Source organism: Sinocyclocheilus rhinocerous, unplaced genomic scaffold, assembly GCF_001515625.1.
Source record: "Sinocyclocheilus rhinocerous isolate Xijiao unplaced genomic scaffold, SAMN03320098_v1.1 scaffold705, whole genome shotgun sequence".
NCBI classification, from domain to species: Eukaryota; Metazoa; Chordata; class Actinopteri; order Cypriniformes; family Cyprinidae; genus Sinocyclocheilus; species Sinocyclocheilus rhinocerous.
Genome location: NW_015630576.1, coordinates 295,999 through 313,818, shown reverse-complemented (window position 1 = coordinate 313,818; position 17,820 = coordinate 295,999). Strand labels below are relative to the sequence as shown.

Genomic DNA, 17,820 nt, shown 5'->3' with positions numbered 1-17,820 from the left:
GGAGTGTTCCTCTCTTCAGTGCCTCACTTTTTTCTCTCTCTCTCACTCTTTTTTTCTCCTTCATCCATTCAGCACTTCTCCCTCTTTGCCGGCTGCCTGGGGTCACATTTAACCTGGAAGTGCTCTGATTGGGCCGAGGGTCACTTCACGGGCCCCCAAATTGCCTGCACCCATCCGTCACTGTCAGGCCATTATTAGTGCTATTAACATCAAAGTCACAGTCTGAATTATAGCGCATACAAAAGCTGTGCCGCTCGGACTTAACGGCGACCTGAGCCAGGATGACAGCGAAAAGGGTTGAGACCTTACCGATGACATCACTCTAATCCCTCAAAGGCAGAAATGGCTGACGCTGAACAGAACCGTGTTCTGGGAGAAAGTTTTCAGGTTGCACAGCTTCATGTCGTCTTGTAACTCTCAGATTCATGTTAACAGATGACCGTAGGCCAGATCTGGATCCGCCTGCTGATTTGTGAGCAGTATAAAGTCAAAAAGGTCTTGTTTCTTGAAACAAATGCAAGGAGTTAGATGTTGGTAGTTAATGAGAAGCAGCATTTGACACGTGGGAAAGTTTACTTATGTTCATTAATTTAGCAGCAGGTGCTTTTAGACAAAGACACATACAAAAGAGGAATGTTACAACATAAGTGATTAATTCTAAGACTGAATAAAGGAGAATATAAAGTTCACCCTAAAAATAATGAAATTCTGTCATCAGTTACTTACCCTCATGTTGTTGCAAACCTATATGACTGACGTTTTTTTTTCTGTATGAATGTTGGTGACCAAACAGTTTCGCAGTTCACATTGACTCTTTTTTTTTTTTTGCTTCATACAATGGAAGACAATAGGAGCCAAAATGATTTGGTTACCCACATTCTTCAAGATATAAAAGAGGATTTATTGAAGAATGTTGGTAACGAAAATGGTTTTGATTCCCATTGACTTCCATTGTATTTTTTGTCCATACAATGGGAACCGAAATTGTTTGGTTGCCAGCATTCTTCAAAATATCTATTTTCCACAAAAGAAAGAAGTCATACAGGTTTGGAACCATATGGGTGAGTACATTTTTATTTTTGGATGAACTATCCCTTTAAGTAGCCTAGTTATGTGTTCACAAAGAGATGGATTTGAACGCTTGTGTCTTAAAGGTGAAGCGTATAATTTCTACACCACAAAGAACTGCAAAACTCATGATATTTTTGGCTCATTTGTGTCTGTGCACTAAACCATAATAGAAGAGAATATTTAAACATCCAAATGTACAAAAATGACACATTTCATCTTCAAAAAAAGAGAGATCTAATTCAAAAATCTGGTTTTCCCCTTCAAAGGCTCGCAAAAACCCCTGTCCGGCACTCCTTCACATTCAGTGCTGCCCTGGACACCGAATGGCCTGCATTGTGTTGTACTCATGTGTCAGTCTATGTTGTCGCTTTGAGACAGATCTTAAGGCAGCGCTGTTGTCCTTTTTAATTAAGCTTCTCCATATGCATGAGCGGAGGGGGGGAGAGAACATTGGCAATGAAGGAAAGAAGAGCCATGGCAGGGAGTCTAATCAAGTGACAGACTGCTGAGCGGGCTCAAAACACGAGCTGTCCATCAGCGATAGGTGAGTGTGAGAAACCACACAGTCTCGCATGCAAGTCTACAGAGAAATGTCAAGAGGTGCATTTAATACAGATATTATAGAATGTATATTTGTGCCCCTTTGTATCATCCTTTTTTGCCTGGGTGGCTGGCCCACCTTTCTGTCCATTATATCATTTTAGGGCGCTCCTAACGGTTGATGGGAGTTAGGTCAGAGTTCAACTCTGACGCCCCCATATGGTCAATTAAATCCCACTCAGTGCCCAAGCAGGGCCTCTTTCTTTATGGCACTATTTACTCTTATATTTTCATTATGTAAGGAAAGATGGAGAAGGAGAGATCAAGAGAGAAGAAAGTTGTCTGTTCTTGATGCATGAGCTGAAAGGACACAAATTACAAATCAATATGGTTGGAAATCATAAGGAATTTAATGATTTTAGTTCTGATCCTGATTCCACTTAACGATTCCAGTTTATTCATAATTCTTTTAGTTATTGAGAATATTCCCCATCTCCACAGTAATTGGCCTTATTTAAACTATATTATTATTTATAAATTACATATTATTATTATTACTATAAAATATTATAATTTTTAATTTTTATAACAGGCACTGTTGTTTAAGTAGATATATATATATACATATATACATAATATTTATATTTTATATAATATATTTTTATTAATATATTAATCTATTAGGGGAATTATATAAAATATACAAAATATAAAAAAAATTGTTTAACACAATTTTGATTATTTATTACATGCTCTGTTCTCTGTTCTACTCTGGTCAAAAAGGGAATTATAATACACAGTGTTCTTTATTAGTTTAGAGATGCAAGTATGTGCAAATTAACGTGTGCTAATTAATTTGTATATTTATTTATTAATATATATTTTTATTTACATTTTACATTTTTTTTCTGTTTTTGATTGAAGTAACATTGAGACATTTGCAACCATGTCATATGTTCATTGGTTAGGGTGCACATCCTTCCAATTCCAATTTTAGCTCACTGGCGTCATGAATGGTGCCATTTGGTTCCAGTATTTTTTATTTATTTTTTTAGACTGACCTCAGATCAGGTCCTTTAGTACAAATTCTCATGCATAGGCAAGTCTGACAGTCACAAGACAGACTTCAAAGCTGCTCTCGGACTAAATGGGGAATGGCAGCCTGTGACCCAGAAAAGAAGCTTTATGCTGTATGTGCAATTGATTTGTTAGAAGAGAGGTGAAAGGCCGTATGGGTAAAGTAAATAAAAGAATGCATATCAATATATCATCAATACTCCTCTTTATGCTGGTTCGGAGCCTCTCAAGAGGCTGCAATATGCAGGGCGGAGATCAATAATCAGTCTGTCTGAGTGAGAAATGGTGGCTCTGCTGTCACATTTGTAGTCTGGACTGTAATAACATCTGCTGTGATGTAAGAGGTCTTTTTGTCACGGATCTTCATGTTTGGCCTCTGCAGACCAGGAGCGTCACGGTGGATCCAGCAGGTTGACTGAGTCATTCTGTTCAAGTAAGTTAGAACAAAGTTCTCAAACGGTCTGAACTGAAATGACTCTGGCCACCAGGATCAATGTAGTGTAGCTTTCATGCTTGCCTAATCACTGTCATAAGAGAAGGTGCCAGTTCTCTTTCATCCAGCATGTAAGAGCATATTGCTTATTTTCCGTAACGAAGTAATTCTGTAATCGGTGCCATTTGTGTCTCCTAACAGTGAGTCTTGGTGTGCTAGTTTGTTAGTTAGTCAAAAACTCACATAGACCCCATTTACTTCTGGTATTGAGATCCATTTCGACAGCACTAAATACAGATGTAAATAGGAACATCCTGAACACTTTGTGAACCTATAAATTATATGCATGTGACCAAATCACATTTGTGATATTAGCACTATTTAATTTGCCCAGACAGCAGTGAAGCACTGCCTATCACCAGCCAGGCATCATCCACTAACACAAGGGTTTTAAAAGAAATGAACCGTAACCTTATTTAATACAGGTAAACTGAGAATAACTGAAAAATAAACTCATTTGAGCAGCATTTTACTAGCAGGAAAGACATGATCTTGTCTGAGCTCTTGTGATCGGATCAAACGAGGCGTCATTTAAACTGACCCATATTCACAGTGCATATAAGACAGACAGTACTGGTGCACATGACACTATTCGACTGGCCTTTTGTGATCCCCAGCCTGCTTTAATGAGTTACAGGATCCACTTTGTTCCAGCACAGAGCTGCTTCCCTCCTCCCATCCCTGCAGAGGTCTCTCTTTTACAACCTCAGGTGCTTCTGGATACACTTAGTGCTCACTGTACGCCACCTGGGAATGCATGGGGTCAACCCTTTCCTGACCTCCCACTGGTATCTGTGCTCACACAGCCAAAGAAAGAACAAGTGACTAAGAAAAAGAAAGTGCTCTATAAAGTCTCCCTTGTAATGTGGGTGAAATCATTTCACATCTTCAGGTTTTTATAGTTTTGTTTTTGTTTTATTTTAGGCAACATATGTCTACATATGTCAACATATGTCTTTTAGACAAATGCATTTTACATGTGTTCATGTTACTGTAGTCACCTGGGAATGCATGGGGTCAAACCTTGCCTGACCTCTCACTGGTATCTGTGCTCACACAGCCAAAAAAAGAAAGAACAAGTGGGAAAGAAAAAGAAAGTGCCCTATAAAGTCTCTTGTATAATGTGCCCTATAAAGTCTCCCACAGTATAATGTCTAAAGCTTCAGATTTTTATATCATTGTTTTGGTTTTATTTTAGACAGTATATTTTTTTGAGGAAAAAAAATGTCTTCATGTATAGGGCTTGTAATTAAGATCCCCCCCCATCTCTATTGTATAATAACAATTCCCATAAATTTATAAAATGTAATTAATACATTTTCTTACAATAATTTGGTTACCATGATTGAGCTTGACTAATGCAGTAAACTCAATGTGTAAAAATTCAAAAAGTAAAAGATTTACCTGCCCTCTGAAAGTGATATATTACTTTTTGTTACAATTTTAATTGTTTTTTTTGTAATGTTGTTTTTTTATAATAATTTGTTTATAATTAAAAAGTGTTGTACTACAACTAATTAAATATATTTCATTAGATTATGACAGTTATGATTTCATTTAAGTTCATTCAGTTATGATGATGTCTATGACACCTATGATTATGATGATTTTAACTATTAGAGTCAAGTAGGTCCAAATCCATATTTCCAGAAGGAATAAAGACATTTTATGTGTTTAAAGCTAGATACGTTTCACGCAAGGTTAAGTTTATGTTAGATAATAGTTGATCAAACTTATGCAACACAACAATAATATTGGATTTATATCTCTAATGTTTTAAAAGGTTCATGGGAGACTGAAGTGTGCTGTTTTTTGTGGGATGTGCCAGTAAACCAATGCTGCTAAATAAAATAGTAACTAATGCAAAATAACAGATAGTAGCAACAGGGATCATTACAAATAGCTAACTATTAACTAGTCTATAATTAATCTCACTTTCACGTACAGAATAAACAGATGCGAGTTTTGCATTATTAAAATGACCGCTAGCTATAGATTATGAGCCCTTTACGATGTGTTTTTTCTTCAAACTGTTATAGATTTAAGACATCAGCCACTGTTAAAACTTTTAGGGTGCCTTTCCCACACATTTTACTCGTTTTCAAGTGTTTCAAGACGCACTCGTGATGTTGACACGCCAGAGTGTCTTTAACTTTAATCGAAATGCCACGAGCGTGAAAGTCATGAGGCTGTCACGGATCTGCGCGTGGCCATGACCGGCATGATAAAGAACCGGACGGCTTTTCGGCGAGGAAAACGGCTAATGGGCGAAAGATGAGGAGAAAAACAATAGCAAAGCGCATCCTGTACAATGGATACGAGGGATACGAAGAGACACCCGCAGAAACCGTCGCGAGGGCGAACCACGTCCTCAGTGTATGTAAACATCAAGCTTTTGTTGCCTATGTGTCATTGTTTTGCACTCCCTTGCTTTAATTATGTGACTGTCTTTCAGCAAGAGCCGGCGAAGAGGAGAAAATGGAGAGAACTAAATGGAGAGGACATCTCATCTTGCAATGCTGACTATATTAAGTTCAAAACAAAGGTCTGTTCCTTTTTATTGCTGAATCAATATTGTAATCAGTTTTGTTTTTTAGCTGATAAGCATTGCTGAATAGATTAAAACATCTGTTCCAGTGACAATTCTTAACATTTATAGCCTTTAAGATTTTGATAATAAAATGTAATAGGCTAAATAATGAAAATATATTAAAGATAAATGGCATCTTCCATGTGATTAAGGAGCTTTAAGTAATTTATTCCAGACTTGCTGTATCTGTAGCCTAGTTTAATGAGGGATAATAGGATCACATAGCCTACTGTAAAAATGAAGACACTGGAGGCGTCATTTGGACTTCCTCAGATTATCATACTGCCAAAAGCCTCTGGAGAATTTTTAGGACGCATTTGAAAAAGGAAAATCAGTTCTCTGAGGAGCTTATATGTGATGAAGCCCCAAGAGTTCCTGCAAGAACTTAAAAGACTGCCATCAGTTCCTTCAGGAATCATGAGGGAAAGGTTTTGAGGCACTTAAAATATATAATGAAATCTCTAATAATGTCATTTCCGTTTGAGGCATCTTCAGAAGGATATCCACTGGTTCTGCCAATGTGAAGAACCTCACAACGATCATTTTTACATTGCTATCCAATGTTATTTTGAAGTTGCAAACCAAACTAGAACCACTGGTTTCATGTGTATTTTGCTTGCTCTCAAACAGGCTTTTGAGGTTGACAAACCCCTTGGAGATGCAACAAGGGGTGCAGATTTTACTATGGAGGTAAAATGGCACAACATTCCACTTTTGGGCTACTTTGTTAATAATCTCAAATTTAACTCACTGCATAAATTAAGCTTCTTACTTCTAAACATCTACGGTGCAGTGCTTTTGAGGATTTAGAGCCAAACTCGTTCAGCTCCAAAAACTTTTTTTCCTTGCTTAAAAAGATCTTGGGTAGTTTTGGTCAATTACTGATACAAGTTTGAACGCATGTGTCCACTCAGTTTATAATGTGACGTGGATAATCTTCTTCCAGGTGCTCGGAAGTCTCCAATCACGTTCAAGGGCGGAGCTTATCGCCATGGTGTTGAGTATGCAGAGGGAGATGGACGGCCTTCGAGAGCAAATCAGAAGCCTTACAGGTAAAGCAGTGGACTTCTGAAATGTGGCAAATTGTCCTTTCTGGGTTTAGTTTTTTTATTTTACAGCTATGCATTTCCAGTGGCAAGGAAAAGACGTACATCGAGCTGAAAGCTCACTGAAAACCAGCTCGTTCACAGATCATTTCATGTTTCAAGATCATTTCAATTTGAGGAAAGGTTCAGCAAGTTCATGAGGAAACTTCATGTCAAAGAAAGATTTAGTGTTACTGTGGTGTGCCATGTTACACAACAGGTTACCTCTTGTTGTGAGACAATTTTGGGCTAAATTCATACTTTTTTTTACAGCTTGTGGGAAGTTGGCTCAGACACTTGAAGAGCTGATCGAGAAGAGTGATAGATGGCTGTGCAGCAGCCACAAAGCTGCAACTCCCAGCATTCCAGAGGAGCTCGAGAGAAGCAGGCCACCCAGTCACATTTCTCCTCCAAGGGTGCTTAGTGGAAGAACAGCTGAATGTGCAAGTTCAGAGCAGCAGGGGTGTGGTCAGTATGAGGTCACACAAACAATGCCTCAACGGAATGGAACGCTTCCCGAACAAAAAGTAGGAGTTACATTTTAGATGTCTCTATAATCAGCTTTAGAATGTCTAATTTTGGTGAAATTTAATGTGCATTTTGATAAAAGTTCTTCATAGAATTTCATGTGTTTAATTGTTTTGAAAAAAAAAGTTGTGTTTTTTTTGCTGCTGTTTCATCGTAGGGCTGCAGTTATTGTAATAATCGATTCTGCTGGTTATCGCTTTGATTAATCAGACGTAATGTTTAATGCTCTCAATCGAACAATGTGAAAAGCGAAGTGATGTTTACATTGGGTCCAAAAATATTGTATAATAAAGAAAACAACATGAAATGGTAAAAATATTTTTAAAATCAATAAATACAACATTTTAGACAAAAGTTCTTTACAGAATCCTGTGTTCAGTTGTTTTTATTTTTTTTAATTTTTTTTAAGTTGCGTTAGTTTTATATTACTATTTTTTGTGGGGCTGCAATTAATGACTATTTTGGTAACTGATTGATCTGTTTGTTGTTTCCTTGATTAATTGAAAATCATGTTCAATTCTTTCCTTCAAACAATATGCACATTGAAGTAATGTATACATTGTGTCCAAAATTATTTTAAAGTACAGGTTACCGTATAAACTCATTTTATGTTGTGAAAAATATATATAGGCCTGTGTCCGTTAAAAGCAGCATAACAGATTAAACAACCAAAATGATTAAAATGACAAAACCAAACCAAGTATGAACAGTTATTTGGATAAATATGTAGTATGCATGATTAAAAATTACAGTTTGTTTCTGCAAAAATATTATTACCTGCATTTATGATTTCAAGTTCAGTTGTGGCTCATTTAAAACTACAGTTTGATGTTTAACTAATATTTGAATGACTTGCCTGCACGTTCTCTATTAAATATTTAAAGTGTAACAATGACAGCAACATTAAATTGCTTTCTGTTAGAATGCATTGTTTTGCAATGTAGAAATGCTTGCATTAAAAGAGCAGTAAAATGAAATTAAATGTGTTTTTAGGTTCTAGTAATGCATTTTGTACCATACGAAAGACCTGACTAATCAGGAATAACATTTATTGTTGATTATTTAATTCGGTTTCATAATCAGTTTTAAAAATGAGTCATTCATTGGTTGTTGACCTACATTTTTATAGCTCATCCACAGCAACTTTTTTGTTTCCTCTCCAGGTTATCACTGCTGATCTCCTGGAGCGCTGCAACACAGGGACCACCGCTCAGAAACTCACCAATGACCTGCTGCGCAGCCTCTACGACAGAGACTGTCTGGCCTCTCACTCAATCTCAGGCATCGTCAACAGCAAGCGAGGGATGCCTAAGCCAGCTCTTCCGGCACATGAGATCCAGGCCATTCTGAGTACGTATAAGGGACTGTTTGTAACAAGTACTGAACGGCGGGCATCCTTTAGTTAGTTCGAGAATGCGTTCAGTTCCATTTCATTAACTGCAATCAGGCCATTGTGAAGTTTGTGATTAATTGTGGTCTCAAGTTTGCAGTTTTGATTACCAGTGAAACATTCTCTACAGGGACAGTGCAGCGGTTCTTCCCCGGAAAGACTGATTCTGAAATAAAGGGCTACATACGACAGAAGCTTCAGAATGAGGCCAAGAGGCTTCGGAAAAGGCCACACCCAGCTGATGATCCATTGGTGGGCTCATTTGAGAAGGAGAAAGCAACGGTTGAGCATTGAGTGTCGACTTTCATTGGACATCCCCAGTGAACATATTTAGTTGAAGAATTAAAATCAAATTTAACGACACAAAATTCTGTTATTAACCTTAAAGGGATAGTTCAGAAAAAGTTCTGTCATCATTTACTTAATTTTCATTTACTGTGGTTTGAAACGACACGAGGGTGAGTAAATTATGACAGAATTTTCATTTTTGAGTAAGGCTGCATGGTTCATCAAAATAAAACCAAAACCGGCTTAGTGCGATTATCAAAACGCGAAGGCTGCAGTTTAATTTAATAAGCAGAGTTTCAGAGTGAAGCGCAGCACTGGGTTCATTTACACAGGAGCAACTCATGTTCCAGTGTTTTCAGTCTCTCAGAGCAGCTCAGTTTGCATTAAACCTCCACTTGTGCTGGGCTTTGAGTCGCTTATAACATTTGGGAACTCAACCATTGTCACAAATTTGTAATGAGATGCCCTTATAAACAGACTTGTCAGCAAGAGAATCTCTAAGGACTCCCTGCAGTTTTCTGTCAAAATAAAAGCTTGATAGCTTAACATTTTAAAAAGAAGAAATTAAAACAGCAAAAAATATTAGTATTGTAATTTTACAGTTGTACTATAAAATAAAAAATGTTCTTAAATACAATTTAAAAACTATAATTTTATTTTATATTGAAATATTACAATAATAAGAGTTATTATTTTAATATTTTATTTAATAATACTAATATTTATTATTATTATAATTAAAATGTTGGGCCAAATTGTGCCGCACAGCAAACCTGGAGCTATTTTAATTTTTTTAAATGCAACGAATTTTCCCCCCACAAATCGTGCAGCCGTTTTTGAATTAACTATCCTTTTAAGTTCGTATTTGAAAGGTTTTGTGTAAGCTGCAGAGTACATGACAAACTATGTGTGTATGATTTTTATCATGTTGATTACACAAAACTGTGACTTCTTATTGATTTGAAATTGCAAAACGACCCCCGGAGTCACAGTTAGAAGTAGATGGAAAACAGTAGCTTCGACGTACCTCCAGCATCACTGCCAGACGTTATCACACACTGTTTGTCATGTGCTAAAACTTTGAACCAAGTAGACTAAAGCTGTGAACACAGTGGCAGATGGTTAAGCATCGCTCTCCTGTAAAATGACATGGATGTCACTTGGTAGGGGGGTTACATCGTGATTGATGTAGTTCAGACTTGTGGTATTTTAGTTGATCACATGTTGAAAGTGTGCCCTGGCGTGTAATGTGAATATATTTTTTGTGTGTAATGTGAAATACACACGTGCCTCTTATATTGGACTCCTCACTGTGGCCTTATCAGTCAGAAAACGCAGCAGTACAGTTCTCATTTCGAAACCACTGTGATTATATCCATTAAAAAGGACTTGTCTGTCTTGGAACGTGTGGCGTCTTTTTTGTTGTTGTTTTGATTGCAGATTCTGTTCGTAGAAGCTTATCAAATCGGCTGCACGAAAACGCACACGTTTTTTGCCTTTCCAGACAGAAGCACGCAGGCTCCTGAAGGCCAACGGCTGTGTGAGTAAATTAACCCTGCATTCACCAGCTGTATCACCGCACCCACCCCTTTCTGGGGAAAAAACACATCACCAAACACATGGCACAAAGGACGGTGTGGGAACTGCATATGGTACATAATCAATAGGCCTTATCGCGCACACACAACCCGAACCGCAGACACACCAGCATTGGGCTAGACCATTATCAGTGATACATGACCCTAATCCATTTATGTGTCAATGATACAACAGATTGGGGTTCGGGAAAAAAGCGGCGTCGCACTGGGAACAATATCTTCACCGATCCAGCCATCTTACAGACTCTGCCTGTATTTCCACTCATCAGATCTGCTAACAGCAAATCAATGGGCTTCTTTTGTTTCTGCAGGTTCAGACATCCTCATTGCGTCGTTGTGTTATCGGCGGCGCATTGTGTGTGTGCGTAAATCACTTTGAATTTGCCACCAGGATGGAGGCCTCTCCCAGAATGTTTTCTTTTATCTAATATGAGGATGTAAACGTTGCGAGGAAGCGAATATTTCAAACGGCGCTACGGCGCAGCCATTTGATCTCTGAAGGCTCCAGTTGATTTACGAATATGAGAAGTGCTTCAGCTGCATTCGCCAATATTTTCACTGCGCAGTCAAAGAAAACTTCAAAGTTGAAAGTTGGAGCGTTAAAGAGTCCTCCGGGTTCGCATCCTTCTCTGAAGGGGCCAACGCAAACACGCCTCGGCCCTCCGCGGGGCTCTCGCTGAACCTGGGTAAAAGCAGCAGGGAGGACAACCGATATTAAACGTTTGCAGAACGCAGGAGAAACGCCTCCTCCTGTAGGCCCATGCGTTTCCCGCAGAGCTGTAATATGTCATCTGGGCAGCCACTTCGGTGGAGGACATATCCCACAATGCCCTGCAAGGCAGGGTGCCGCGGTACCCGTTGCGGCTCACTAACACGCCTCCACGTGCCATCTCAACTTTTCATTTGTCTTCTTCTACCTGTCAAGGGGAGGAAAAAATTGTTTGGAGGGAACGATCCTCCCTGACGGAATCATGATCTATCAGTTGCACTTCTGTGCCGTTAAATGACATTGCTCTTTTATTCAACGTTCCACAAACAGAAACAGTCTAATTCAATCATCTTAATCCCAGTCATAAAATATATTGTTCGTTCAGGGATTAGACTCTGCAATTAAGGACTACATTCACACATGCTTTAATTGTTGATTTTTGCTTTGCTTTGTTTTGTTTGCATCTTCTGTATGTATAATACAAGCGCAAACCAGGAATTTTTTAAAAAATATTATATTTTTTTCTTCTTTGTTTTGTCTGGATCTTTTGTATGTAGAATGTGGAAGTGCAGACTGATGATTTTTTTTGTTTGCTTGTTTGCTTTTTGTTTTGTTTAGGTTTGTTTTGTTCAGATTTTGTGTCTACATAATAGCTCAAATTACTTTTTTTTTTATTTTTTTTACTAATTTTGTCTGATTTTTTTAGCATATATAAACTTTTACCACCGCTTTTTACTTTTCTTTTGCTTTTCTTTGTTTTGTTTGGATATTTTTATGTATAATAAAAGTACTAACCACAGTTTTTTTTCTTGTTGTTTTGTCTGTGTCTTTGTATGTATAATATAAGCTCAAACCACCTTTTTTTGTTTTGGTTTATTTTTGTTCTACTTTGTTGTAGAACATAAGTGCAGACTGACAATTAAATTTTTTTTAATGCTTTTTGCTTTGTTAGGATTTTGTCTATGTATAATAGCTCAAATTAATTATTTTTTTTTTTTTGCTTTTCTTTGTTTTGTTTGGCTCTTTAATTATGTATAATATAAGCCCAGACTGCAGTTTCTTTTCTGTTGTTTTTTCTTTTGCTTTTCTTGTCTTGTTTTGTTTGATCTTGCGTTTGTGTAATACAAGATTTTGACTTTGTATATGTGCAAAATACAACCAGTAGTTTTTAGTTTTTTGCTGCATTGCTATACTTTTTGTTTTGTTTAGATTGGTTTAGAAACAGCTGTTTCTTTTTCTTTTCTTTTTTTCATTTTGATCTTGCATTTGTTTGAAACAAGATCAAACAGTAATGCTGTGTTTTGTTTTGATCTTTTAAAATATTATGTAAGTCCAAACAGCTGTTTTGTTTTGTGTTGCTTTCTTATACTTGGTTTTGGTTCGTTTGGATGAATACAACCCCAAACAGCTGTGTTGCATTGTGTTTTGTTGTTTTGAACACGGACACATTCTTCAATAACCCAAGTTCGTTTTTAATTAGAAGTCTTTGACTCATCTTGGGAATCTTGTTGTTCTGTCTGTCACGGCAGTAGGACAGGAAAAGACCAGCTGTCATGTTTCCAAATCAACAAAGGCTGTTTTTATATGCATTCTCTTGGGCTGAGTGTGATTTTCCACCAGCAAGACTGCGAAATCCATTCGTACAGACGCAACGGTCTGAGCACAGTTGACATTCATAGTCATGCGTGTAGCAAGAACGTGTTTTTGTGGCTGTTCCTTTCTCTGCATGTTCTCCCGCTGAGAAGTGCGTGTTCAATTAAAGCGCAGGGGGTGACCATTGGTCCAAACCAAACAGAACACGCATACGGCAGAGGCTCGGGATGGTCAGTTGTCAGGGCAACACGGCCCCTGGAGAGGGACGAGGGTGAAGCAAACACCTGCCCTGCTCTGATCTGTGGGGAATTACTCTGACTGAGAGCAGATGAGGATCCTTAAAACCGAGAGAGCGAGCGTGAACGAGTGAGGAGGAGGAGGAGGAAAAGCAGGGCGAAAATGTGAGCATCTGTAGAGAGAGAGAGAGAGAGAGAGAAAGAAACGGAGAAAAAGAGAAAATAGAGACAGACAGAATGAATAAAAGAGGTGGAGATTTAGATGAAGCCTGTCTGATCTCACTCGATTATATATGTGGATTTAACTGTCTGTATGTGTAACCACTCCATCCAAACCTGTTCACTCTCTATCTGTCTCTTTCTCTCTCTCACTCTCTCTGTGGTTTTTCGTTGGCATCTCAAACCGCATTTTCACCATTTCCTTGTGGCTGTAAGAATCCGTGAGGAATTAAAGCGGTGTCTTCGTCTATCTGACATACTGTCAGCATATCTAGAGACTAGTGGTCTGTAAACACGCTGGCGTGGGGTCAGATCGCTACACGTGTACCTCGGTGTTTTGTGTCATTTAAAAATAAAAACCATAGCCTAAAAACCTAAAATAATCAGAGTTTGAACCTGCTCAGGGTTTAAAATGTCGCTTTGAGGCACACCGAAATGGACAGAAACGGGAAGCAGCTTTTCTTTCGGGACAACCTCAAATTTGGGAGCTGTCTGTCATAATTTCCCAAGGCCGAAAGAACTACTCAAGCATGATTCTGTCAGCAAAAACTCCCTTTGAGAATTTCCAACATCATAAAAGTAAAAAAAAGACTTTTGAGTCATTTTGAAGAGCATGATACTCATAGTTTTTTGGGTTGCTTATTTAGCTATTTTAAATATAATTTTATATTATTAAAAAAAAAAATCAATATATAATTTTGTATTATATTGAATAATTTATTTCTATAATTATTTTTATCATTTTAAATGACAAACTTTTTGCCCAACTCATTATATTTACAAACTATCCGTCCTTCTTGTTTGGGAGAGAGAAAAAACAGCTTTGAGTTGCTACCATTCTGCACTTATTCGTGCCACATAATGTTTGTATACTGTAGATTTTATGTATGCATAGAATAGAATTTGAATGATAAAAGAGAGCACACTGTGCAGAATATTGCACCTCATAATGCAATGCTCTCCACTTGACTTTTCCATTGTGAGCAATGAAGCAGAAGTAATATCAACTGCAATTCTTTTGTATTTTCTTGACTCATTATTTGATCACACTGTTAAAAGTTTTAAGACATTTTAACGCAAAGTTGAACTTTGCGTAAAATATTTATATAAAGAACATAACTGTAATTAAACATGCAAATATTGAGGTCCTGTGAGAACAATGTAGCATTGAAATATTAGCTCAAGTAGTAGAGCATGGTGTTTGCAATGCCAAGGTCAAGAGTTTGAGGAAATACATGAAAAAAAAAATAAAAATAAATAAATAAACTGTATACTTTAAATGAAATGTCAGTTGCTTTGGATAAAAGCATCTGCCAAATTTCATAAACGTACGCTGAAAACGTACGCTGAATTTTCTTGTGAAGCACAGCTACTTCAATCAGTTCAAAAATATTTTTACAGTGTAAATGCAAGCAGTACGGTAATATCCCAGCCAGTGAGAAACAATGAGAACAGAAGTGCGTGAAAGACAATTGCACGCTGCAAAGAAAAGAAACAGTGTGTTTGTGTACGTAAAACAGAACGGAGATACCTGGCTCTGGTTTGAGTGCGTATTATTAGGTTTGGGAAGAGGAACATATGTAGAGGAGCCGCAGGGGCCTGGGTGGGGGACGCTTGATCCCGTGGCGCCGCTTCTCTCTTCTGCCCCCAAATGGAAGCACAAATTGAGTTGGTAGGGCTGCGTAAATTGAATTTACCGAGGGAGCCCCCCCACCATTACCAGCCCCACACTGAGTTTAGGGTCATCTGTTTTAGTTGGCAAATTGATTTTTACATTTTGGCCCTTGTCCTCTGCCATCCTGTCCTGATCTTTCTCTCTCTCACTCTCCTTCTCATTCTCATTCTAGCTGATGTTTATAGTCATGTATGACGGGAAGAGTTTATATGAACATGGTGGTTTACATCAGTCATGTAGCGTGTGTCTGGTCAGTTCATGTGATTTTCTTGTTGGAAACATTGGTTTATATATCTTGGATACATAATTTGTCGGTGTTTTGTTCATAAATAAGTTTGCAAATGATTCACAGATGTAAGGATCCGTGTTTATAAAGGCTTGTCTTCTCATCTGTATTGTGAACGAAGGTGTCCTCAACCTTTATGAGGTTACGGTGTATGACTGTGTGTGTGTGTGTGTGTGTGTGTGTGTTTCGCCACTTTAGAACAGTAGAAGTTGTGCTCTTCACTCCCTGTGATGATAGCAGCATTGTAGCAATTAATTAAACAAAATTAATTACCCTCCTTATCATCCGAGTACACATTCACGCAAAGCACTCTCTCCATCCTTCTCTAACACACACACACACACACTTTTACACATACGCCTTCTGTTTCTCTCTCTTTCTCTTTCCCAAATACTTTGCAGTACTGTATCCAAAGGAAGATGGCATTACTCAAAAGCTGCTCTTTCAAAGCTCAGGGTGTTTCATTCAAGTATCAGCTCAGTTTCAGATGGTTTTTCATTAAATTCCTTTGGAGAAGTAGACACAAATGAGTTAAGTGTTGACAATGAGAGTCTATAAGAGTGTATCAAATATTTCAGATTTAAGAGAATTTGATGAGACTTTTTTTTTCAGTTAATTTTGAGATATCTGACTTTTGAATGCAGTCTTTGGTGTCTGAGCACAGATTGAGACCAGTGTCGTTTTATTATCATTGATTAGTTAGTATTTTGAATTCATTTTAGTTTTCATTTTAATTGGAGCTAAGGTTTTAGTAATTTTGTTGTGTTTTTGTCCTTTTAATTTTTTTGTGTCTACATAGTTTTTTTTTAGTTAGTTTAGTTTTAGTTTATTTAGTTTTAGTTATGTTTCTTCTTTAGTTTCATCTAAAAAAAATAAAAAAAATTAAAGAAGAAAATTTGTTCTAGCAACTAGCAAAATAAATTTTTTTTTTTTTAAATTTATTTTATTTTATGGGTCCTTTGTTTTGTTTTGTTTTTTATTTAATGTGTCTATATAATTTAAGTTCTAGTTATTAGTTTTAGTTTATAGAGTTATTTTACAACTTCAGCTTAAACTAAATGAAGCGAATGCAGTCTTTGGTGTCTGAGCACAGATTGAGACCAGTGTCGTTTTATTATCATTGATTAGTTAGTATTTTGAATTCATTTTAGTTTTCATTTTAATTGGAGCTAAGGTTTTAGTAATTTTGTTGTGTTTTTGTCCTTTTAATTTTTTTGTGTCTACATAGTTTTTTTTTAGTTAGTTTAGTTTTAGTTTATTTAGTTTTAGTTATGTTTCTTCTTTAGTTTCATCTAAAAAAAATAAAAAAAATTAAAGAAGAAAATTTGTTCTAGCAACTAGCAAAATAATTTTTTTTTAAATTTTATTTTATTTTTTATTTTATTTTATGGGTCCTTTGTTTTGTTTAGTTTTTTATTTAATTTGTCTATATAATTTAAGTTCTAGTTATTCGTTTTAGTTTATTGAGTTATTTTACAACTTCAGCTTAAACTAAATGAAGCTGGCAACTAGCTGAAAAAAATATTTTATTTAAATTCAGTTAATGTTTATTTTATATCAAGTATTTTGTATTGATTGTATTGATTCTGAAATGATTGTAGTTTTTATTAACAATAATAACCCTATGTGAGACAATGTTGAAATCTCTTTTTGAGATCTTTTTTTCCTCTCTCTCTCTCCTCGTAATCTTGTTGCTGTCTGGGAGAAAGAATTGATATATTAAAGAGATCCCATTTGCAAAAAAAGTTTTCACAGTTATGCCAACCATTTTTGGTTCCCAAAGAAACTTTCAGTGAACAGTTCTTAAAATAACCATTTTCTCTTCGTGTGAAGAACATTTAATGATACAAAGAACCTTTTTCCACTATAAAGAATTTGCTTTTGTGCAATGGAAAGGTTCCAGAGATGTTAAAGGTTCTTAATGGAAACATTAATGCCACCAATTTTAAGAGTGTCCTGCTTCACAATATAATTTCCCATCATTTGGAATCTTTTTAAACTATTTACTCAAATAAGTAAAAGTATAGTAAACGGTAGTGGCGTGTGGCGTGTCACACAGAAGACAGATTATGCTATAGTTTGCTGACAGTAAGTGTCAGACGTGGGTGTGATCAAGTCTAAAAGTGGGACGTGACACTATTAAACCATCTTATTTTGACATCCCTCTTTTTTTTACCTGTCTGAAATCATTTCTCGTTCTCAAACGCACACTTAGATGGAGTATTCCCCTTAAAAGAGAAGTTAGTTGGTGGTTGGAGCGGTTCGGTGTATGTGTGCCATCCTCCTGCTGTGTACAATAGTGGGGTCTTTTCCTCGCCCCCGTGTGTATGGTGAACAGGATGGGGGTTTCTGGCCTGCGGGGTTGGGCCCCTCTGGTGTCTTGAAGCGGGTTCTGAGTGAGATTGATGAGGGTCGGGACCCCCACCTCCCCCCTCCTGGCCC

General features: G+C 37.0%; 1 protein-coding gene across 1 annotated transcript in view; it reads left to right on the top strand.

The window, feature by feature from the left end:
- The first annotated feature begins 5,378 nt into the window (after positions 1 to 5,378).
- The window catches only part of LOC107740651 (uncharacterized), a 22,779-nt gene continuing 10,337 nt past the window's right edge, over positions 5,379 to 17,820 (top strand). The window contains exons 1-9 of the mRNA XM_016553157.1: positions 5,379 to 5,557; positions 5,637 to 5,726; positions 6,402 to 6,461; positions 6,718 to 6,823; positions 7,130 to 7,383; positions 8,548 to 8,734; positions 8,905 to 9,026; positions 10,503 to 10,602; positions 10,836 to 10,912. Coding sequence (XP_016408643.1) covers positions 5,456 to 5,557; positions 5,637 to 5,726; positions 6,402 to 6,461; positions 6,718 to 6,823; positions 7,130 to 7,383; positions 8,548 to 8,734; positions 8,905 to 9,026; positions 10,503 to 10,602; positions 10,836 to 10,912 — 1,098 coding nt within the window. The 5' untranslated portion in view covers positions 5,379 to 5,455. The remainder of the gene's footprint in view (positions 5,558 to 5,636; positions 5,727 to 6,401; positions 6,462 to 6,717; positions 6,824 to 7,129; positions 7,384 to 8,547; positions 8,735 to 8,904; positions 9,027 to 10,502; positions 10,603 to 10,835; positions 10,913 to 17,820) is intronic.